This window comes from Notolabrus celidotus, chromosome 12 (genome assembly GCF_009762535.1).
Source record: "Notolabrus celidotus isolate fNotCel1 chromosome 12, fNotCel1.pri, whole genome shotgun sequence".
Lineage (NCBI taxonomy): Eukaryota > Metazoa > Chordata > Actinopteri > Labriformes > Labridae > Notolabrus > Notolabrus celidotus.
Window position 1 is genome coordinate 18,930,196 of NC_048283.1, and position 24,285 is coordinate 18,954,480.

Below are 24,285 nucleotides of genomic sequence, written 5' to 3' on the forward strand. Positions count from 1 at the left end.
TGTCAACATGTATCAGAATCAGAATCAGAATCAGAATCAGCTTTATTCGCCAAGTATGCTTGAACACACAAGGAATTTGACTTCGGTAAACTGTGCTCTCTTTGTACAAGGCATAAGAAGAGGAATAAGAATAAGAACTACAATAAAAAATAAAATGAAAATATAATAACAATAACCTTAGCTATAAATACAAAGAAACAACAAATAGCTTGACTAATATGTACAGGCTAAAATAGTAGCCCATCTACTTGTCAATACAAACATACATACAATACATTTCCTTATGAGTTCACCGTTTTCTACTGTAAATACAGCAGAAAAATGAAACCCAAAGTTTGGACTTTTGCAATGAGTTTATTAAATATTTTCTTTACAACAATCATACAATATAAATGCATACGTTTGCTCTTCATCTTACCCTACAGTTGGCTAGGAAATAAGGACCTCAAAAGACACAAGCAACTTAAGTACTAGGCTATTAAGTCCAAGGCATGAAAGAATAACATATAAATGGCAAAGTCGGCAATCAAAACAGTTCATATCACTGCATATCCAAGCAGCATCTGAAGGTGTTTGCTCAGTCAGGATAGGAAAACAAATAAGAATACAGGTCTTTCAAATATTCCTTCTTTTTAAATAGACAATGTTTGCAAATGTAACAATATACATGGTGCTGCAGGCTTCATATCACCTCTTCATTAGTGTATCAAGAACACACACATCTGTTTATTAGTGCTTATAGCATACTGCATTAGACAAACCATGGCTGTCAACCTTCCTGCTCAGATGTGGAAAAAATAGGAAAAGTCATGTTATAAATGTGAAGCCCAAAAGCACAAAGGCAGATCTATCTCCAGGATAATGGCACTGTCTCATATTTTCATGGAATGGTGAATGTGTTAAAAAATATTTATTTCATTTCATTCAGGAATTTTCATACTGATACTGAAAAACATTGGTGTCCACTTAGAGATGAAAAAATGAACACTTTTGGGACAACATCAGTTACAATTTAAAAGGGAAGCAATGTGTAATGTTATGTTAAATAAATTCTAACATCACTTTTGTTAGAAAGTGATGTTGTTGCTCATTCATACATACATATGTACACACTTGTTATATTGTATGTAGATGTGGTGGCATAATGTGCATCTGGAAAATTCTGTGTAAATCTACAGCTTGCATGATATAGTATTATATAATTAAACATTTATTCTAGTTGCATTTTTTAACATTTGGTGGCTGTAATTTGGTAATTTTCTGGGGTGGATTTATAATCTCTATCAGGAGTTTTGAGATAGCTTATCGGTCAAATTTAAACTATAATATTGCAGTAAAAATGTGAAGATGACGTTGAGAGTGACCTTATTTAACATGAGTTGACTTTTAAATGTTTGCACCATAAATGAAAGGGACATTTACATTAAAATAATCAAATGGCAACACTTTTGCAAAGTAGACAGCCAGTATAATCAATGCATTCAATGAAGGGCTTTAGTGTGTTAGAAAACTCCACATTCAAAACCTCAAAACCTCTCTCTACAAAATAAAAACTTAATGAGCAGTCCTGTAAAAATACACACAAGCCTTTGTATGATGTAAAACATCACATTAATCAATCCTCTACAACAAGAATTGCACACATCTGCTCCTGCTGTCAGTCACTCTTTGGCAGTTCCTCCACATATCCACCAGGTGTCTCCCAAGCTCCACACACAACAGGGATCAGAAGGAGGAGGAAGAAAGGGAAGAGGAGCAGCCTGACTCGATGTTCTTCAGATGGCAGGAGTGGCAGAGGAGGTGGCCGTTGAGAGGGTAGCAGCGGTGACCCTCCTCATCATTCAGCTCCATCTTACATTCCTGAAGAAGACAGAGGAGGCGAGAGGGTAAGAGGATGATGATAAAAGATTTAATTTGAGAAGGAAGGATAATTCGTTCTTAATTATCCTCATTATAACATCTGACAGACTGAGTAGCAACAATTATCTCAGAAGTGTAGAAATACAGCAGGTAAATTTCTGCATTTACTGACTTATCATCATCAGCAAAATCATTAGTGCATACTATAAAAAAAGTACAACACTGGACAGATGAAGGGCTCCTTTTGTTTTCAGGAAAGTCATCTGTTTACATGGACATAATCTAATATGAAAACACTCATTATTTGAAGATTTGAATGGTGAAGATAAAAACACCAGCCATAATTGTTTAACACTCCTAAACTCACAACTGACTTAAGTCAAGCCTACTTGTCTTTTTGTATCTATTTACTGTATTTTTCTACATTCATTTTGATTCTGCCCTCCGTTAAAAGCAAAACCAAATAAAAAGATTGTTAAAAAAAAGAAAACACTCCCAAACAAGAAGCTGCTCCACTCAGCCCACTGATTCTTATTTTCATGGAGTTAAATAACAGCAGCTGTCAATCAGCATTTAGAAAAAAAGAGGCACTTGAGTGAAGTGATGAGGTAGATGTGGATGATGAGGTGTTGCATACCTGATTTCCTCAGCAGTATATAATTACCACCCAGACTGTAATTAACATCAGGAAATCTTCCCATAACGATTTCTCTTAATGAGCTATTCAGAGCGTCCCTGGCTCAGAGCCACTAAACAAGCAGCTTTCTATAATGCACAGCTCCATTACCAGTTCCGTAATGGAGAGATGTGATTTGTTTTGAACCCACCTCACAGTGATAGCATTCCACGTGATAGTCTTTGTCCATGGAGACGACTCGAATGGTTTCATCAGACCCCTGCAAAAGAAATTTAGACTGACATGACTGAAAAACAGGAGCTCATATTCAGGATCTTTGAAATAGAACTGGTCTTAGAAATCAATACAGGAACAATTTAAAAATGTGTACAAACATCCTTTCTCTTAACCAGTATGTTTACACTGTGTGTGGCCTTTGTCAACAGAAACAGAGATATTAAATCACCTTTCTCTGGTTACAATATCAGCCTGACACTGAACTCTCCTGAACACCCGTACAGCAGCTTCTATAAATGCACAGGACACACTGAGCCCCCTACCCAAATACACACACGCTCACACTCACCACACACTACCTCTCCTCTACATACCCGCCTCACTGCTCACTCAAAGGGGAGGGCAGGGGACATTCCAGCAAAGTCAGATCTAATTTTGGACATTTCTTTGTTTTTGCCAGCATGTCCCGTCTGCGTCTGTGACCTGCTCATCCCCCTACTATCCATCTGCTCCTCCATGACTACACATCTAATCACAGGCCAGCGATATCAGGCCTCACCTGCAGCCTGCAGGGAAATACTGCTATATTAAAGTATCCGCTACATTCACAGTCATGTACTGCACTTGGGTGGTAATTGAGTAAACAGGATCAGATTAAGATTTATAATCCACTGAGCTCCTGATGGCTGAGGGTCCAAAGGTAGATTTCAGGAGCTTCTGGGTTTAATGAAGGCATTAAGCTGATCTGTAACAGATAACAGAGGTGCCTCCAAAGTCATCCTGGCTCAAGTTATTTTCCAGACTCAGGTTAAAATCTGTTTATTTACATTAACATTACTGAGTACATGTAGAGTTAATCAATACATGTCAAGAAATCCAGAAAGCTAACCTATATCTTCCAATCACACAAGCTACGTGTTAGTCAACAGCACTGAGTGAATCTAAGTTGATCCTGCAATGAAACTCAATATTCAAGTTATCACAGTCACTTGTAAACTGAGAAGGAAGGCATGTGTAGTCAGGGTAACAGGATGTCTGCGGTTGAAGTCCAGCTCAGGGGCTTTTGTCCCATGTAACCTGCCATCATTCTCTCCTCTGGTTTCCTGTCATCTCTCCACCATCAGCCCTCTAATAAAGACATGATGACATCTCCAAGAATATAAAAACCTTTACCCAACATACTGCTGCTGATCATGTCATGAGGGCTGTACTTCAAGGGGTGTGATCGAACTATATACGCCACAAACATGTGAGTGGAAAGTGTGGATAAAATCAGAGCTTTATACCTTATCAGGCATATTTCTACTTTGATAATAATGGCGTTCTAGCTTCAAGTCTCTGTTATCTGTGGTTAGCCATCCAAGTTCCCCAGCAATTTTTTTTAAAAGTCTGTTTTTTATCAAGGAAAACAATATTTAAAAATAATAATAGATGTTTGGTATCAGCAATTGATGCCTGTGAAACATGACTAGTGGGGAAGGAACTCATTGTATCTTCGTTTGAAAATGTTTTTTTATTATACACTTAAGAGGTGAGAAATTTCAGGTTTAAAAAAAACAAAAACAAAAGTGTAATTTCCCACACTGATTATTATCTCATGATCTTTTTATTTAGTATGTTTTACTCATTTTCTTATTACTTGTGATTGATGAATTTGATGGCAGTTGATTTGAACCTGGATGTTGCGAATTGTTTTTTTTGGGGGGGGGGGGGGGGGCATATTATTAACATTCTTAATATTATTTATGTATGGAATTTTATTTATCTGTATATTTTATATTATTTTATTTAATTATTTTTATTTATATTTATTTATTAGTATATATATATATATTTATTATTTTCACTGTTATTACTACCACTCCACTTGCTTATCTGTTTCACCAGATTCTGATCATGTATAATTGTCAAAACAAGCACAAAGCAAAAAGTTGGTAATTGCTCTATGGTTATCAATAAAAACAAAATTACAAAAAAAAAAAGAAAAAAAGAAAAAGAAAATAATAATAGAAACACATTTTTTGGGTTTAAACCACTAACTTATATTACTTTAAAATGTAGTTGAATTAAGCACTTGTGCTGACAGTATTTATCATAAATATAAAACATAACCTGTAGTGTATAAGTTTATAAACTCAGTTTAAAAAAAACATATGCAGCCTCTTTGGTGATCTACAAAGCTGTCAGCTGGTTAACGGCTCTTGTTATCAGTTACATACTCACACACTCTCCAGTCTACTCTTGGAAGCTGCTGCAGAGAAATGTTCTCTGTTAGCATGTTTCAGACGGTCTTTATGGATCTTCTTCAGACATTACACTCCATGACACCATATGTCTCGGCTGCATGACAGTTGATGAATATCAGTTTCACTGATGACTATCATCTTTTATTTGCATTATAGCTCCACCTCATGTGTTGAATAACTTGGCCTATTTATGAGCCCCTCTGATCTGGCCGATCCCTGTGCCTCTCCATCTTTGATCCACCTGGCCCTGTGGTTGTGAACAATGGCTGGCCTCAGTCACGAGGAGCAGTCTCTCTTTACAGATAAGTGGCCCTGTCTGATGTTCTGAAATAATATTGATCCTGATTTTTCAGATGTTTTTCAAGGAATGAAACCCTGTCTCATATTTTTGTCCATGAAGAAATGTTGCCACTGTTGCCAAGTGCTAGCATATGGTAGATTAATACTGCACATATCACTGCCAAGAGTATAGCAAAGACCTTATCTATATGATGAGTACTATTACATCTTTCTGTGATAATTTAACACTAAAAATAAAAAATGATTGAATTATCACAGTATTATCTAAACATAACATGTCTTAAAATATCCACTGAGTGTATGATTGTTATCTTACCTCTGAGGGTAGGATGGGCTGGTTACAGGCGGCACATTTGGGTGCTAGGACCCTGTAGGGGAGAGAGAGGGAGAGAGAGAGAGAGAGAGAGAGAGAGAGAGAGAGAGAGAGAGAGAGAGAGAGAGAGAGAGAGAGAGAGAGAGAGAGAGAGAGACCTTTGTTATACATTAAAGGGAATTTCACTCAAACAAGTAGACTGAATTAAAAATGGACTATGACTTTATAGGTTACAGTTTATATTTGATGTTCCTCTCCCGACCCTTTAACCCGCTGTTCCTCCCTCTCTTTTTCCTAAACTCTGACTGCAGTCTGATTTGTCCGTGCAGATGTGCTGGCTTCCTCTCACACACGTGAATCCTCCAATACCCAAAACGCAGCAGTACAAAAACAAAAAGCAAATTGAATTCTTTATTTCCACACACATGGCTGGCACCTGGAGGTCAGGGGGAAATAACAAAGAGCCTCTCAGTGTGGATGGGCATGACTGCGGTTAGAGTCAAACACATACTGTAAACACAATGAGGTTTGTCTGATTTAATCAGTGCGGAGAACATGTGAGAGCTGCCAGACAGCCATCGGCCATGTGCCTGGCTGTGCTGAACATGCCGTCCCAGCAGGCAGAAGAAAGGCTAGAAGTGCAGCGGTACAACAGGTGCTTCTGTTTATAACTTTCAAGGCAGAATCCTTTTTTCTCACACATATGAAACCTTGATGTTTCACTCAGTCGTTAGAAGCTTCCCTGTCAGAGCCCGTTTGGCCTGAGAAGAGTCATGGCTGCACGCCACGCTTCACACTTCTAACTTGACAGTGATCTTTTCTCCTCTTGTCCTCCTCCCTCTACACTTCTCATGTGTCAGTCACACGTGGCAGGGGGAAACTCAGGCGACCCTTGTCAACTAGATCCTGCAGTAACAGGGGGAAGTCCACGGTATTTGGAATATGAAACCTTGGATATTTCTACATTGTCTAAACTAACTCAACACAGACAAATCCAGCCTGTGCGCTCCTGTTACTTTGACATACTGAGCAGCATGTGACGCTCACCTGTGGTAGTCTTTGAGACAGTAGATCTTATTTTCAGTGTCCACTGTGAAGGGCACTCCGTCAAGGCTCTCATTACAGATGACACAGCGGAAACAGCCGGGGTGGTACGACTTCCCGAGGGCCTGCAGGATCTATAAAGAGGGAAGTGAGTGAAGGCAATCAGGATGTCAATACTCCATTTCATTCTGCCACTGCTATTTTATATTTCCTCACTATCTGTGTCCAATAAAACTGAAACATTTACTGCTCTTCAGAAATCTGTGCCTTTAGATTAGATGAATTTTTCATGATCCCTGAGGATATATTGGGTATTAACAGCAGCTAAGAATAGAACAAAGCTAAGAATAAACCCTCAGAGTATTCAGCGTGATATATAACCAAAAATCCCACCAATCCAACAAAGCTTAAAGAAGCTGACGTAACAAACTAGTTCTTCTTCTTCACAAACTTGAACCAAGACAACATCAAAACATAAATCCTCAGTGATTGAGTGCAACAGGTTTCTGCAGGCATCTCCTTGTCTGTTTTTCTTTCCGACTGTGTGTTAGTAAGTGTGTGTCAGACAGGGATGCATGTGGAGACTCAATGCTTCCTCATGAGTCTTAGTCCAGATGTGCCCACAAAAAGCTCATTCCTGATGAAGTAACTCTGCTGAGGTCACCTCAGACACAAACACACACACACAACTACACACAGCTTGAAAGGGGTAACACACACTCACCATGTCCATGATCAGATGTCCACATGCGTTGCACTTGTCTGCAGACTGCTGGAAACCCGAGTACTTGAACAGACAGAGAAAAGACGGCGATGATGTCAGTGGAATTTGGTTATTTAATGGATGACTGAGTTCTCTGACTTTCTGATTCAGACTGTGCTCTGAGAAACTCCACTCTGTCTCACAGTCATATTCAGAAGTGGCCTTTACAGCTTAGCATGTATAGTTTAACTAAAACCCCTTCTTTAAAACTGCTTAAAATCACTGCTTTCCCCTCTTCAGCATTCAGGTCTGTCAGCTCAGCATTATCATGTGTTATTATGTAGGAAGAGTGTCATTGAGGAGAAGCCACACTTTTTCAGGCCTGGCAGATAACAGCGCTCAGAGAGAGCAGAGCCACAGTCATTTCATATCAGGATGACTTTCATTTTTAATTGAGCAACTAAGAGCTTTTGGTGAAGAGGCAATTAGATGAGGTTTTATACAGACAGACAGTTATCTAGGATAACACAACACACACTCAGGCTAGAGAGTGTAAACTGTGTTTAAAGCACAACTTAGGATAATGCATACTGAGAGTGCACGCAATTATTTCACAGGGGTGTAAATGGTCTTGCTGCCCTCCACTCTATAAACTAAAGCAAAGCAGCTTCTCCAGTTACTGACCTCCTTTCAGTCTCACCCGAGGGAGAAAACTGATATGAACCGACTGCATTAGATGCTAAAAACTGGGCTACGAGGTCAAAGTCTCCAACTGATATTTTCTATTTGAGTTGTGAGCTGAAGGCTTAAAGGCAGCATGTATGTGTGTGAGGTTAACCCAATGAAAGGTGATTTAGAGAGAACGTGATATAGACGTGTAAACCCATGTGAAGTGAAAGTAATCACAGCTCAGTGAGAGAGAGGTTCTGTGAGAGATCTCACCCTGATGGATGTCTGAAGTTACAAAAAAGGTTAAAGGAACACATACCTTAGGTTAGATATTCCAGACAATGATTGTGTATCGATTACTCACCAGAAAGTCCTCTTCACAGAAAACCTTTCCCCCGACGTAGTAGAACGCTTTCCCTCTCAGCCTTCGACCTGCAGAACAGAAGCATCCATATGTTCATATGTATCATATCACCCAGGAGGAGACCACCTGGGAGTTTTCTTTGAACATTAATGATTAGCAATAAGTACATTTAAGTAGATGAGAAAAGGGTAAGTCAATGATTGGATGTTTAAAGGGTGAAAAACTGTTTCAAAGCCGTGAGCCTGGTCTCAGAGGAAGGTTACAGCACTAATGCAAAAAGACCAGTGATTAATTATACCCATTTGAAGGTAATGGACCCTCTTGCAATATTTATTACATCCTGCAAAATCCCAGGCAGATAAATCAAACACACGGATCTATGGTGTGATGGTGTCTTAATATAATGTAGCAGGGACAAAGAGCAGGCTGCAGGAGAGCAAGGAACACATCTGGATAGAACACATGTGGGGAAAATGCTGACCAAATCAAATTACTGTACAGGTGTAACAGATTAAACACTCCATGCTATTGGATATCACATTAACCACAGGCCAGGGCCTCCGACAACCTGCTATTCTTCTTCTTTGTTCCTTTCTGCTGTCTTTTCGCATGCTGTGTCTGCTTCCTGTCTGTCTGTGAGCTTTAATGGCTCTATGCTCAGGATCTGCCGTCTTTTAGCAGCGTACACTCAAGCGCAAAAACACACACTCAACAGCAAAACCTCTTTGCTCACTTCACATTGCTATTCCTGTCCAGGTCCCACAGGAAGAGGGAACATTCCTCACATTTTCCAGAAGGGAAGGTGAGGGAGGGGACAGCCGGGGGAGAGGAGGGGTTAACCTCAGAGAACAGGAGCCCTTCTTTATCTCCTCCGCTCCATCTCATGCTCTGTTTACCTGATTACTTTATCCACATCGTCTCACACGGTCATTTAGCTGCAAGGAATTGCTCGGCTTTAATCTTAAAACGGGGAATGATGCACATGTGGAGGAGAACATGGATGTCTAGTCAAGTAGTCAGCAATGAGGAAAAGACGTAAAGGTGTAGGATGCAATTTAGGATATTAAACAGATGAATCAACCTGTAGAGTCAAAAATGACGACTCTGAGCCTAAGAAGGGAGAAAAGAGAACCATCTTACTGTGCTCAGGTAAAACTTAGACTACAGCTGTCTTAAAAGGAGGAGGACATTTGATCAAAGCTCAAAAAGTAACCTTCTTGAAGGCTCACAGAGAGCTTTACTCTTTGCTCTTTTATCCTTAAATTATTGAGCAATCGTCATCTTTGAAATAAGACTTTTAATATATCAGCCACCAAATACATAAGGTGCATTTCGACAAAGAGTTCCAGGGTCTTTTAGCCCCCAGAACTACTTTACCCTGAACTAAAAGGTTCCTGTGCCCCCATTGTTGTCTGTCGAAAAACGCCTTTAATCGTTTATTTCCCTTTATTTCAAAAACTTGTGCAGAGTTAAAACAACACATCAAGCTGTGGTTGATCTCTACAATTTGATGTTAATGTGAACTACTGTAATAAAACAGGCCTGTAACATTGTTTTATATCAACCACAGGCCTCCAATTAGAAATGATGGAATTTTGAAACTTAGGGGAATTTAAATCTTGTGATTCTTCTTTGTATATAAATGCCACATAAAATTCCCTGAAGCATTTTTTCACAATTATATTAACTTATCTAACAGAATAATAACAGTCATGCTCATCCACAGCCCGCACAATAACTGACTTATGAGGAGGCATGTCATTTCCATCAGCCCAAAGGTGTGTGACTGGCTTCAAGTAATTACCGACACACAGTGTTGGAATTGTGTCTCTACAGGGAGAAGAAGAGAGGAATGGAGGGGATGAGAGAGAGATACAGGGCATCCCTCTTCCTCACATTCCTGTCTTTTTTTCCCCCCACTGAGTCAAAGAGGGAAAGCTCTGAGCTTTGCGGGAAGATAAGAGCTTAATTAAAGTCAGGAGTCAGGGCTGACGGTTTGAAAAGCAGCAGAAGAAAACTGTGACGATTACTCTTTCATAAAAATGTAAAATACCTGCGGTACAGAACAAAACACAAAGCCATTTTCTAATTAAAAAACTCCATGAATTCCCGTTTGGCATCCCATTGAGAAAATATAAATTCACAATGACCGTGCCGTGACTTGTTAATGGAGTCTCGGTCTCAGAGTAAACTATAAAGTGAGACATCTCAGCTTCTTATTCATAAACAGTTTAGTCGAGATGTCTAAAACATTTCTACATTTACAAAAAGTCATTCAAAGAGTTGAAATAAATTGGCCTAACAGTAAACATCATGTTGGTTAAGGTCTTTACAATCAAACCCACCAGATGTTAACATTACATTTGATTCAGGACCTTTGTTTCTTACTCCGAGGTCTGTTGACCAGCTTATAGAAAGAAGCCAATATTATGAAAGCAGAACTCAATTTTTTAGCTTTGAGATGTCAATGTTACGTTCAAACTAAGGCTGGGCAATATTGAAAATGATGTTATCACGATAAAATATTTCATATCATTTGATATCGATAATTATCACAATAAATATCAAATCATTATTTCATTTAAATTTAAATGCAGATTTTTGGTCCTGAGTGAAAGTTGAAGAAACCAGACAGTTTGTTAGTTTGTATCTGGATTTAGTTTTCTGATGAACTTCTTGAATCCATCATTTCTAATGGTGCTAACAGGAAGCAGGTCTTTACTGTAAAATTAGATTTTTGTGAAGATTTAGTTTGTAGATTCTTATTTTTCTCAGATTGAGGTTATTTCCATAATTTTTTGATTTACATTTACAACATATATATGTCAAATTGTGTACTGTGTATAAGTTTAGGAGAGTATTGTTTTGAGTTGTGCTCTCCCCTTTAAGATTACTAAGGGTTACAGGCAGAGTGATGTTGTTTCCCACAGTGCAGTGAATGCATCATTATCTTTCGGTGTTCCCTTGTACTACGGTCGTGGTGGACATTAAACTTGTTAGAAATGCACAGCAGAAGTTGTCTCTGGGGGCGCTGGTGGCCTAGCGGTCTAAGCGCCCTACCTACAGAGGCTCCAGTCCTCATCGCAGGCGTCGCCGGCTCGATCCCCGGCCGGTCGACCATTTCCTGCATGTCTTCCCCTACTCTCTACTTGCCATATTTCCTGTCTCTTTTCAGCTGTCCTATAAAAAATAAAGGCAAAAAGGTAAAAAAAAATATAACTTAAAAAAAAAAAGAAGTTGTCTCTGTGCTCTTCCTTTACCCACATCCTGTAAGTATATTTAATGAAGTGTATTAAGTTAATAGTTAAAGCAGAGTCGACAGTGTCAGACTAGCGTCTCCGCTTTGAGCTGGTAGGTTTTGAGTTTTCTTGCGTGCTGCTATCCCTTGTCTCAGCTGTGTTTACATTCAGCTCTGAACATCTTTAAGCCCCCCCTACCTCTCATCGAGCGACATGATTGGCTGTTCAATACCATCTTCTTCTTCTGTCTAATGTTGGGTGGCAACTAGCGTTTAAGGCTCATTAGCGCCCCTTCATTTGAAGTGGCTGGGGGATGTAAACATATGTTTATTTATATCAATTTTTTATTGAAAATGTTTTATGTTTATATCGAGAAAAATGATTAAAGCACTAGTTCAAACTGACTCAAAAATATTTTCTAATCATCCCAAAACAGAAGGTCATAAGGAGGGGACACATGTATTTCAAAACTGACATATTAATACTTAGTGATAATATTAAGAAAATCTAATAAAGGGAAAGGAAATTGCTTTCTCTGTCCTCTACTTCCCTCTGTTTTCAGATTCCACACAATATTTGAGTTGGCTACTGTGTGACCAGTTCTTCTGATAAAAAAAACATGAGCTTTACCTCCGACTGGATTTGGGTTGTACCTCTGACGGCTTGTACACATGCAACGGTCAGCCTGCAGGGAATGCAAGTGCTGAACTTAAAGCCTTAAGGAATGCTCTCCTACCTCTCAGTCATCCTGGGGTGACTGGAGGACTGAGGGCATGGGAGGAAGTTCAAGATCAGAGAGACATGTTACATAAGTGTGATGACTGTTATAACAGACAACACCAGACGATCCCGAGATGAGAAGCCATGTCTAATGTGAGGCAGTGTATGTTTGAGTGCATCATGCCTTATGCATGTTTAGCCCCCTGCAGGCTTGCTGCGTGTGGTAGGTGGATTACCGTCCCTGAATGGTCCCCTGTCCTGCACTGTACTCTCATCTTGCATCCAGCTGACATAACAGCCCCCCCAGTGTCCTCCTGTAGCCAGACCTACAACGGGCCCCTATGCCTGCATTCCTCCCCAGCTGAGATGCTTTTCACTGGGGCCACTCACGGCGAGCACAACCTTTATGCCCTCACATGGAGCAAGATATGAGAGGTATGTAGTGTGTAAACTCCTCTCTACCCTCCCCTCCACTTCAGACATCAGCCTCACTCTGAGCCACTAGATCCTCTTTTTCATCTCTATGTGCTCCAACACATGCATAAACACACGGACAGGGGGTAAAAGAAAACACAGAGATGTTAATCATAAATTTGGAAGCGTAACCATCAAGGTCAAAGGTTCTGCAGAATAATGGGCTGGAGTAGAGGTCACGGCAGTGCCACAAATACTCCACATACCAAGCGTCTGATAATTGGAACAGAGGTTTTAATTGGTGGGAGCAGAGAGCAGGGTCACACTTCAGGCCACACATACATTGAACAGTGCTGCCAGGGTGGTGAACCTCAACTATTACCTTCCTCTACCTAATTAGTCAGGTTCATTGTCTACACAAAAGAGAAAAAAAACAGGCAAGTGCAAAGAAGAATGAAGAGACCAAAAAGTCATGCCATGCTGACACTCAATTATTAAGACAACAGAGACACAGAAACTTCCTCTAACTTATGTGATGTTGTATGAAAGAAAAACATCTCCCTGGATATTTAAAGGTAAGATGTTCCCACACACATCGAGTATGTTAAAGCCTATTTATCCATAAAGTTTAAACTGTATCTGCACACAGAGGCAATCAAGGAGAGTTAAAAAAAGATCTGGGGTGATTTTCTATTATTCTTGGAGACAGAATATGTAAATCTGTAAAACTGACATCCCTCTTATGGGATTGTGATCAATTGAGCAGAATACTGTACTTTCACTCTCTGCATCTGAGGGTCTTGTTTAGTTTTTGTAATTTTGATTACTGTTTTTTGACTATCTGTGTTATCTCAACTGACTCCCAGAAATGTAATTTATGTTATAATTAATTCTTATTTAAGTACTTACTTATTAATTCTCCCAAAATGTCTTATGAACTGCAATGAATCAGGCACTCTTATTAAAGGAACTAAGGACCAAGAGTTATTTTTCTATACAAATATTTAATGTATGTTGGGCTGTTCCTTGTGCTCCCTGATTCAATATGTGGCCAAAATGGTATTTAGACTGGATTGTACAGTTCTTTGTGAGTTTTATATTTTTTATATATAGTATTTCTTTATCAGGAGAGGAGAAGGGGGAAGTTTGAAGGAGCTAAAAAAAAAAGTGTGCTGCTTTTGTCTAAACGAAAGTTAAGTTTGACTTCAGTATATACCTGTTGTAATGAATAATTGTATGTACATTGAAATGTTAAGAATGTTTTTTTGCAACACTCTGAAAAAAAAGAAGGTACTAATGACCGGACCTGAACAGGGTGGTGGGTGGTGGGTGGGTCGGGGGCTGTCTTTTTGTATCTATGTAGTACTGTATTTTTCTACATTAATTCTGATTCTGCCCTCTGTTAAAAGCAAAACCCAATAAAAGGATTGTTTTAAAAAAGAAATGGATCTGCATAAAGTAATTAAAACAAAAAGGGACAAACAACAGCTTTCCTCGTTAGTATAGTGGACAGTTTCTCCACCTGTCACGCAGAAGACGGGGTTCGATTCCCCGACAGGGTGTACTCTTTGGGCGGCAGTAGCTCAGTCCAAATGGACTTGGCTTGGGAACTGGAGGGTCACCAGTTCATGTCCCAGTATGGACGAAGTTTGGCAAGTGGACTGGTCGCTGGAGAGGTGCTGGTTCACTTGCCTGGGCACTGCCAAGGTGCCCTTGAGCAAGACACCGAACCCCCCAACTGCTCGGGGTGCGCTGGTTGATGGCAGCATCCTCACTCTGACATCTCTCCCTAAGTGCATGTCCACTGCAAGTTTGTGCTTAAAAATTGTATATATACTAAACTGTGCGTGTAGCATGACCAAAAATAACACAAGTGGAAAAATTGAATGGGGATTAACAAAATACGTTTCTTCTTTCTCACCAGTGCAAGGTTCTACAAGCAATTACTGCTTAATGCATGCTGAAGCTTACAGTCCCAACCTTTTTACAAACCTGAAATTTGGTTTAAAAAGTTCCATCTCAGTGTTTTTCTATACCTTAAGCACATATTTTTCTTTAGTACATCATCAAAGTCTGTAAAAAGTCTTGCCCCATGTGCTTTTGTGTGGGCTGTAGGAGTGACTGGCACACCCAGAAACCAAACACCAGTAGTACATGACAGTAATCCCTAAATAATTGTGTGTTTTTGCTTGGGCCAGTGCACGACTGAAGAGGAAGGTACCACTTTTAATTTCAGAGAACGGGTCTTTGGCAGCCAATTAGTCAGGAGGTGACATGAGCTTTACATGTGAGTAAACCCAGGAAGGAATGGTGAAAGTGTTTGACTGGGGAGGTGGAAGTGTTAGCAAAGGTCTGGTGGTGTGTTTGTACTTACTACAGGCGCTGCAGGTGAAGCAGGAGTCGTGGTAGAGGCTACCCATAGCTTGGCAGGCCTGGCTGGCTCCATACACAGACTTGTTGCATTTGACGCAGATTCCTGGAACACAGCAAAGCGAATGAGTGAGTCAGGAAAGTCAGTCACTCAATCAGAGGGAGAAATTAAGGAAGAGTCGTAAAGGGGATTAGAGAGTTGTGGTAGCTGTGATCCAGATTAAAACAGACAAAAGGAGAGGAAAAATATCCTCTCGTAAAGGTCAGGAAGCTGGTTAGCAGGCTGTATCATTGAAAGGGGAAATGTATCCCTCTTTGCTTATTTGACTTGGCTCAGAGACGGAGAGGTCTGTTAATGAAGTCTTTGATAAGAATCAAAACGGTTCAACCCTTTCAACAAACACAAAGTTCCCGTTGATATCATCCATTCATTAAAATAATTACATTTGAAAATTAGGAAAAAGAAAACCACAGAAATGCATGAAAGCAAGAGTTTCCTCTCCTGAGTGAAGAGGAGCAGCTCTGCCCTTCACAACAGCATGCATGGGACTGTTACATAACCTCTTCTTTGACTCTGGTGCTCATGGACAACACGGGGTGTCCATGTGATCGATACATAACAACTTTCTATGAGAAGCTGCTAAAGCATGCATCACAGCTTTTCCAAAGACCTGTCATGAAATATTATCTTTGATCAGCCCTCTTCTGCCAGCCATCATCTCGTCCTCTGAGCATGCGCCGTACGACACGGTGTAATATGACAACTGACATATGGACTGTGACAAGTGACAGCGCCCATCACTGCTGATTGTAATGGGCGGTCAGCTTGCTGCTTAATCAATCAGTTACGGTATAATACGACCATCCAATCATGAGGGATTAAGTAACACTAACAGAGATGGCGGTGACAGTGACAGGAGATGAAAGCAAGACCTCAAGCATCTCTTTAGTGTGAGGGTGTGTGTGCTTGTGCATGAGGTTATTTGAGTGTTTTTATAGAAAAAAACAACCCTGGAGACAGAGGCGAGAGCTGAGCAGAAGAGCCCAGCCCAGCTCAACTCAGCCCAGCACTGGACCTCCTCAAATACTGACAAAGAAACTTCTGTTCCCACTGTATCCAACACATCACATCACGCGGCTGCCTCCCCCCCAAAAAACACACTGTTATGTTTAGCAACCTTGTTCAAATGTCTCCCCTCATTCACTGTCAGTAACACAATATATAACAGGGCTATATATAATTCAGCTAAGGTCTCTGCTAATTCCACAACAGAGGACACATCATCAGGAGGGGCCCAAACAGCTGGAGGAGAGATTGAAAGATAATAGAGGGATATTATTAGAAAACAAAAGAATGTTGCTCATAGTAAGCCGGTGTGTTTACATAAAAACACAATGACGTAGTCATGTGCTCAAAATACTAAAACATATGTGTGACAGTTCTAATTTTCGTATGTACTGTATATGTTGACCAAAGCAAACTAAATGTACAGAATAAGACAGCTGGATTGACACCAGCAGAAAAACAGTAAATATTCTATATGCCTTCTTTTAGGATCTTTTTAAGATCTGAAGCCGACTCCTTTTTGCAGTTTCTTATACCTCTGATGTTCGCCCCATGAGAGAAAATGTACATCAATTGCAGTTTTCCTCTTTACTTCTTTAGTTAGTCCAAAATGCAGCTGCTCGCCTTTTAACAGGAACCCGCAAGCATGAACATATCAGCCCCGTTCTCGCCTCCCTCCCTTGGCTCCCTGTCCATTTTAGAATACATTTTAAGATTTGAATGTTTGTTTTTAAGTCACTAAATGGTCTGGCACCTCGGTACATCTCTGACCTCATACACATCTACGCCCCTTTGCAGAGCACCGAGGTCTGCTGATCAGATGCATCTTGTCGTGCCAAAAAGCCGACAAAAGATGAGGGGTGACCGAGCTTTTTCAGTGGTAGCTCCTAAACTGTGGAATGAGCTACCCACCCAAGTCAAAATAGTCTCCACCCTGGATACTTTTAAATCACATCTTAAACTCATTTTTACTCCTTGGCTTTTAATACAGCACGAGAGTTTGTGTTGGTCTCTGTCTTTTAATTTACTGTATTTTAAATTGTACTATTATTTATTTCTACTGTTTGTATTTGTTGTGCAGCACTTTGGGAACCTTGTTGTTTTTAAAATGTGCTATATAAATAAAATGGATTGGATTGGATTCTTTAATCTTGGACCCTTTATTCCTTTTTTTTAAATGTTTTTCTTTAAATAGTAACCTCCCTGCCACTTTGGCCCCTACAAATCAGCTATTGGCCAGAGTCCCATGTTCCAAAACAGTGTGATTATTCAGAGGACTGAACGCTAGCTTAAAACGGGGGGAGGGGAAGCAAAACATGCAGCCAATACTCAGCCCCCCTACTCTCCCTCACCTTTCCCAGCTGTCAAAACTCTCAGCAGACACTGCTTGCTGGCCAACATGCCACCGACTGAAAACAAGTCCTCCGCAGCATGTTTCAGCAGCCACTGAGAGTAATCACTACTACAGTTAGCAACAAGGTTTCAGGGCTTCTATTACACATACACAGCAAGACCAAACCTTGCCTTTAAAAGTAGCAAATGCAGGGAATATTTAAGCATCTTAAGCATTTAACAGATGGAGTGAGGTCTTTGAAAGCAATGGTTACCATGCTGTTTATTTGATACAATGTTCCTTTACAAATAAACTAAAATGCAAGTCATGTGTTTAAGCTAGCTATTCACACTTGTTATGTTATGCCCTTAGGTTACCTTTTTAAACTTTAGACTATATAAAACACTGTAGGGGGATGAATTTTTTTCTAACAGAGCTTCAGAAACAGATGGGTGACATCACTGATACTACGTCCATATTTTATACAGTCTATGGTTTTAACCTGGGTGTTAATTGGGTCTCTTGCGCTTTTGGATCTAGCCTCAAGTGGACATGCAAGGAACTGCAGTTTTCAGCACTTCTGCATTGGCTCCATTCTTAATACCACAGGTTGCCTCTTGGTTTGAACCCAATATCTCCAAAGTTCATCTTTCTAAGCTCATGTACACCTCTGTTTTTGATTTGTTTAGTTTAACTATCTAAAGCATTTTTTAAGCTAGCTGATATCTAACTTTACCCATTACTAGTATTTTTTGCTTACAGTTTTCAATACTCTGTCATAGCTTTAGTGAAATATTTCTTGACTTTTGAGCTAGCCAACTACTTCTGATGTGTGACTATGCAATGTAAACAAAGTTTTAAAAAGTGGCTTAGTTCTACCTTCAACACATCCACCACACTAAAGATCTGTAAAAGAAACAAACAGTATAAACAAACAGCCCTGTCATTAAATGAATGTGCTAAATGCTGTGTTACCTATGGCAACATTTCCCTAAACTTCTACCATTAAACACTTAGACACCACACCCAAAAATGATGTAGCATAACACATGGAGTCAAACACTCCAGGCCATATATTCACAGACAACACACAGACACACACACACACACACACACACCCCTATAAAATCTAGTCTGAAAAAGCCTGCCAAAGCAGAAGCCAAGAATCCCTGGGAAGAGTTAAGAAGAAGCTTTCCACTCTACAACCAGATGGGATAAATTAATTCTCCATCTTAACACAACACTAAACACTCTACTGAATGTTTGAGTGTGGGTCTGTGTGTTAACATCAGGGGGGAATAAAGGGGAGGTGGAACACCGGGATGTCCCACCACTTCTCCCCTCTGGATAAACTTGTCTATAAATCTGACATCCTCTCAGGCTCCTGCGGCCAAGGACAAAGAAGCATCTAGAACTTGTCCCTAAATCTCTCTGTTTGTCAACTCCTCCATTCAGTTGCACCGCAAGCACCCCTAAACTCGTCTGGGACTCCCCTCCCCTTTGTATCGAAGAGCTCATTTGTAAAATTCTTCCCTCTCTTCCTTCAGACATTCCTTAATGTTCCCCCGGTGCAGGCATTTGGCAGCGGACTCATTTTCCCAGAACCTCCAGCTGCAGCTATGCCAATCAGTACAACTTGGACGGTTGGGAACTCTGATGTATCCCAGTCCTGTGGGACTGCACTCCCAATGTGGCTCACGGGAAGAATTTTCAAAGCACATCTAGCTCATAAGAACATCAGCTTTATCCTAAAACCTTCAAACACACATCCATGCATGAAAATATGTTACTTCAAAAGTCTTCATGTGCATTATTTTTGTATAACTATGGAGGTCTTCTATGATAACACTCCAGTCTTTTGAAGGCAACTAGCCCACGCAAGTTTTTTGTCTGACATGAAAGCATGACTCAGAGGATGAGCGGGTCTAGCGGGGAAACTCCATACACAAAGTGTGTGTGTGTGGGCTCTGTGGGAATGTGAATGTGTAAGGAGAAAAAGACCTAATCTGCACTACATTAAAACCTACACTTGTTCTGCTTGCACACTGACCGTGCTCTCCCACACATCCGAACCATTCACAGCTCTGTGCTATTTAAGAGCCTTGTCGTGACTGTGACGTACGCCAGAACATCTTCCCTTACACGCCAGTGAAGCACATCAGGGGGCTGTGAACTACCATCGTGACATTCCAGCGGGAAATTCCTTCAGAGAGGAAGCGAGGGTGAGCTGCAAGTGAGTTTGTGTGTGTGTGAGTGTGTGTGTGTAGGGGGGTGCTCTGTGGCTTTAAACACCCATCTCATGATCTCTTCCTCTTACAGCATTTATGAATGACTTGGGATCCAGACACCTGGCCTCCACGTGATGACCAGCTCCTTCTGCAACAAACTCTCAACCGGCAACTTGGAATATATCTCAATCTGCTTGTTGTTCTTGTGTGTCTGATAACAGTAATCAGCTGACCTTGCAGTAAAGCATTTATTTTTTTCTGTACTACATCAACTTCCTGATAGCATTCCAACAGTCCAGATATTGCAGCTGAAGTGCTGCGGGCAGTGATATGAGGAACGGAAACCAGTGAATTCTGCTGATTATGAACATTTTTCAACATCTAGTCTACCTCTGTTACTCCTAATGATGTATAATAACTGGCCTTTCTCCCAGAGATAATGTAACTGTACATTTAAAATATGCTGATACAGTTACGTCAGGACAATTCAACTATCATAAAGTAAACACTAAGCAAAAAGATGGTTTGTCATAATCACTGCTCTTTTCTAATGTATCCCAAAAATTCAAGGCCTAACAGTCACAGTGGTTGTTTTATGTGATCACTGTGCCAGCGTGCATGTGCTCATCACATGCACAAGCCTGCATGGCACACTCCCAAAGAGTTAGAAGAAATGTGCAAGCACATGTCTGCTGAAGTGACATCATACTGAGAGTAATAAAAGCCACTGTTAGTTAAGCAAAGTCAACAACATTTTAAAACCTTCCCCGGCTTAATGTATCACAGATCTGACAGACAGAAGTGGCCAGGCTTTATCTAGTTAGCCATTAAACCTCCTAGAGATAAGAAGAACCATTTGTCCTTCCGGCCTTGGCCCCACCTTTAACTGCTGAAGAGTTCAGCTGCCAAGAGAGCAGACAATGAATCATTTAGAAAAGACATGAACAAATTAGAAAATTATTCTGTCTGCATTCCACATAAGAAAGATGGACACCTCCCACAGCGTCTGAATAATACGGTCAGTTATTTGATTGGCCATCAAGAATGCCTCTCAGAAAGAAATGACATAAGACCACTGTGTTCAAGTCCAAACTGGGCCACAGAAACAACAAGAAATGTGTCTGTGTGTGGTGGAGACAAAGAAAAGTGCAAAGTAGCATGTGTATAAAATGAAAACAAAGAGGATTTACTCTATGAACTGTAGCTGGGTGGTTTTATGAGTGAATGTGGCCCACCAAACAGAAGCCCCTTGTTGGTACACACTTGTCTAAACTCTTACCAAAGTAGTCAGCCTTTGGTTGGGCGTCCATCTCTTTCTCCAGGCGCTTTGTGAGAGCTTCTAGTTTGATTTCAGCCGCAGTAGGCCCTTGTTCTGGGAGTTGTGATAGAAGAGGCTGACAGGGTAGTTGGACAGACTTGATGGGGCATGGCACTTCAGCTGTAGCACTGGTGGCCTGTCCAAAGCTGGGTCCTTGGCTCTGGCTGTGAACTTTTTTGCTGCTTTTGGAGACATTTCCAGGGATCAAGTTAGCAGACGCCCCGTGAACTTTGGGTTGAGATGTTTCAGAAGTTGCAGGTAGGAGGAGCGAGGAAGCTGCCACTGGACCGTTATGGCTGGCGGAGGGTTTGGAAGTCGGGGAGGATGGTACATAATGGGTTGAAGGTTGTGTGGAAGGCTGCTGCTGTTTGTGGAAGTCAGCTCCCCCTGTGAAAGCACTAAGAGGCAGGGCAGGGATGAGGTCTGGTTTTGCTGAGCAAGAAGGGTCTCCAGACCATCCCTGAGCTGGTCCAGCAGAAGATGGTGGACTCCTGGTGACAGCCTGATTCTGCTGGGGTGGGAGACTGCTGTTGGAGGGGGGTGCAGGCTGTCTTTGAGGCTGCTGCTGCTGAGATGAAATGCTGCTGTCAGACCCGGACAAAGTTGGTGAAAGGGGATGAGAAGTGGTTCCAGGGCTGTGGGGAGCTGGGGTGCTGTGCTGGTATGAATGTGGCTCTAAACGCTCCTTATTATCGTAATTGTTTCCGTAGACAAACGCCCTGCTGGCTGGAGGTTCAGGCTGAATGCCTGTGAGGTGTTTTTGGCCGTCAAACTGTGCGTACTGATTCCCAGCCGTGGTGCCCGGCACTGGGCCAGAGAGTATCGGGGGCTTCGCTGCCGCTTCACCCGGCTGTCTGTAACTATTGATAGGCGGTCTGTCTTTGGTGTAATAGTTGCTGTTGTGGCCTCCATTCATTTTAATAGCCATGTTGTTTTTTGCCAAATCCTCTTGATGCTTCTGCATGTGTATTTTTGTCATTTTGGACGCAAACACTTTCCTGGTCTCCTCAAAGTCAGGGTTATTTCCTGCATCCCTCCTGGTTCGGAATAAACCATCTCTGGATGCTTCATACATGTTCAGGTCCTCGATGAATTTACTCGCCTCGAGTCCTAAATCCTCGTATTTATCCATGATGGAGATGATTTGTGCGTATGCTTCAATAAAGTAAAGCTACAAGCTCTGAAAGTCTAACAAGTTTATAAAACAGTGATATTTCCAGTCGCTTACTGTCAGGAGCTCCAAGTTTAGTCAAGAGACCAGTCCAGACCCAGAGTGAAACTTTTCTCTTATTCCCAAACTCCACCGTCCGTTCTCTCGTCCAGTGTGAAGAAATCAGAAGTCAAATCGTCCGCGTCCACTTCGGTGAATCAGCCCGTCCGCCTGCCCGTCCGACTGAGCTCTACCCCGAACAAGCCTCTGTCTGTCTGTCTGGTTATAAATGTGAGCAGATCCCAGATCCGATAGCCTGGACGACCCCGCAGACTGCCCCCTCCTCCTCCTCCCGCTTTACAGTCCCAGCAGGGAAGCCTCATTCAAACTTTACCCTCCGCATGTGTGCCAGAAAAACACCTTAGAGTGAATTTAAAAAGTGAATCTGTCATTGATACAGAGACAGTCCGTTTCTAAAGAAGTATAATGTTGAAGAGGGAGATCTGTTGAAGCAGGGAGCCGTACGTGGCCACCGGACGGTCGTCAGATGGGACCAAAAACAGGGAGCAGTTTGTTTTTAAAGGTGCAGTACTTTAATGAAACCACGAGTAAAAGTTCAGCTTACACTAGAGCTTGAATCAGCCCTGCACTATAAGCTGACACTCACAACTTGCGATCATTTTTCTTAAAATAGAGGAACCTGGGGGCAGATATTCGCCTGCTGCTGGTTCCGCTCAGAACCGACCTTCACATCCTGTGTCATATTTAAAAATATCAAGTGACTCAGCCACTTCTCTTTGAGTCAGATGAACTCTTCAGTATTTCTCTTTTTCAGCACTAAATTAAAGGGCTGACATTTGAGTTTGAGAATTTGGCTATTCCCTGTAAAAAAAAAATGCCCCTCCTAAAACAAGAAAAAACAACTTATTTGAAGGTACTTTTACCTTGAAAGAAGCAAAAAAAATGCCAATAGAACAAGTTAAAATTTGCATGGTAAGATTTCTTAAAATAAGATTTAATCAATTTAATGAGATCTTAAAATTAGCAGGGACAAGTATCTGGATTAATGTCACTAATGTCGTCGTTCAAAGCTCCCTTTAAATACACTGCAGGATTAAGAAAAGAGACTAAGAGCCTACAGTCAAGAGTGAAGCTTTGAGCTATATGCTCAAATCAGCATGCTAACAAGGACAACACTAACATGTTAATGTCAAGCTGTACAGTATTCCAGTCATCAATATATTTTAGCATTGTAGTACACTCACATTTGCTGTTTAACTCTCAACACAAAGCACAACTAAGAGGGCCTTGAGTGTCATAGTTTTATAGATATTTGTTCCATAAACATCAACTTCATCCTTACTGCTGCTACCATTATCTTATCCCATTCAAGAATTTGATCCAATTGGACTGCATCTCCCTAACTTTCACTTTACCTTTTGAGAAAGAGTTGAAACTGTACCATTCAGGATTCAATATGCAACCTACACTGGAAAAAAGAAGCCCCTCCAAAAACAAGAAAAACAATTGTGTTTTTGCTTATTTCAAGGTACTTATACCTTGAAATAAGCAAAAAAAATCTGCCAGTAGAACAAGTGAAAATGTGCTTGGTAAGATTTCTTAAAATAAGATGTAATATTTAGAAAACGATAATCTTAAAATTAGCAGGGAAAACTTATTTTAAGTAATATTTTACAAGTATTTAAAGCTTAGTGTCTCAGAATAAGACAGGAATGCTAACAATTAGTATTTTTCATTCAAAAAAATATTTCTGCACTAATACATTACATGTCAACTTCTTCATTTGAGATATATTCTCCTTAATTTGAGTTGTATAATAGCAGCACGTCTCTAGGTTTAAGACCATCTTGTACTTAAAATAAAATTACAAAGTTTAATTTGAGCATTTTGAGATATAATGTCTTCTCATAGTTAGCTGGATATACTAATATTCAGTCATGTTGTTTTTTAGGATAAGCCAGCTATGCTGAAAAGTAGGTGTTTCATTGTGTGCATGTAGTTTGAGGATGTATATTTTTATCTGATTTAGAAGAAACCGTGCCTGAAAACTGTAACACACCCTTAAAAATACAAC

The 24,285-nt window shown here is 40.7% G+C and overlaps 1 protein-coding gene across 1 annotated transcript; it reads right to left on the reverse strand.

Moving 5' to 3' along the window:
- Window positions 1–334: 334 nt before the first annotated feature.
- On the reverse strand, window positions 335–22,785 carry LOC117822291 (Wilms tumor protein 1-interacting protein-like). Its single transcript, XM_034696945.1, has 8 exons — window positions 21,002–22,785; window positions 15,100–15,201; window positions 8,353–8,420; window positions 7,341–7,403; window positions 6,620–6,750; window positions 5,576–5,627; window positions 2,688–2,756; window positions 335–1,860 (listed from the first exon to the last, which is right to left on the reverse strand). The coding sequence occupies exons 1-8, from the start codon at window positions 22,170–22,172 to the stop codon at window positions 1,726–1,728; spliced, it is 1,791 nt and encodes a 596-aa protein (XP_034552836.1). The 5' UTR covers window positions 22,173–22,785; the 3' UTR covers window positions 335–1,725.
- Window positions 22,786–24,285: the final 1,500 nt, after the last annotated feature.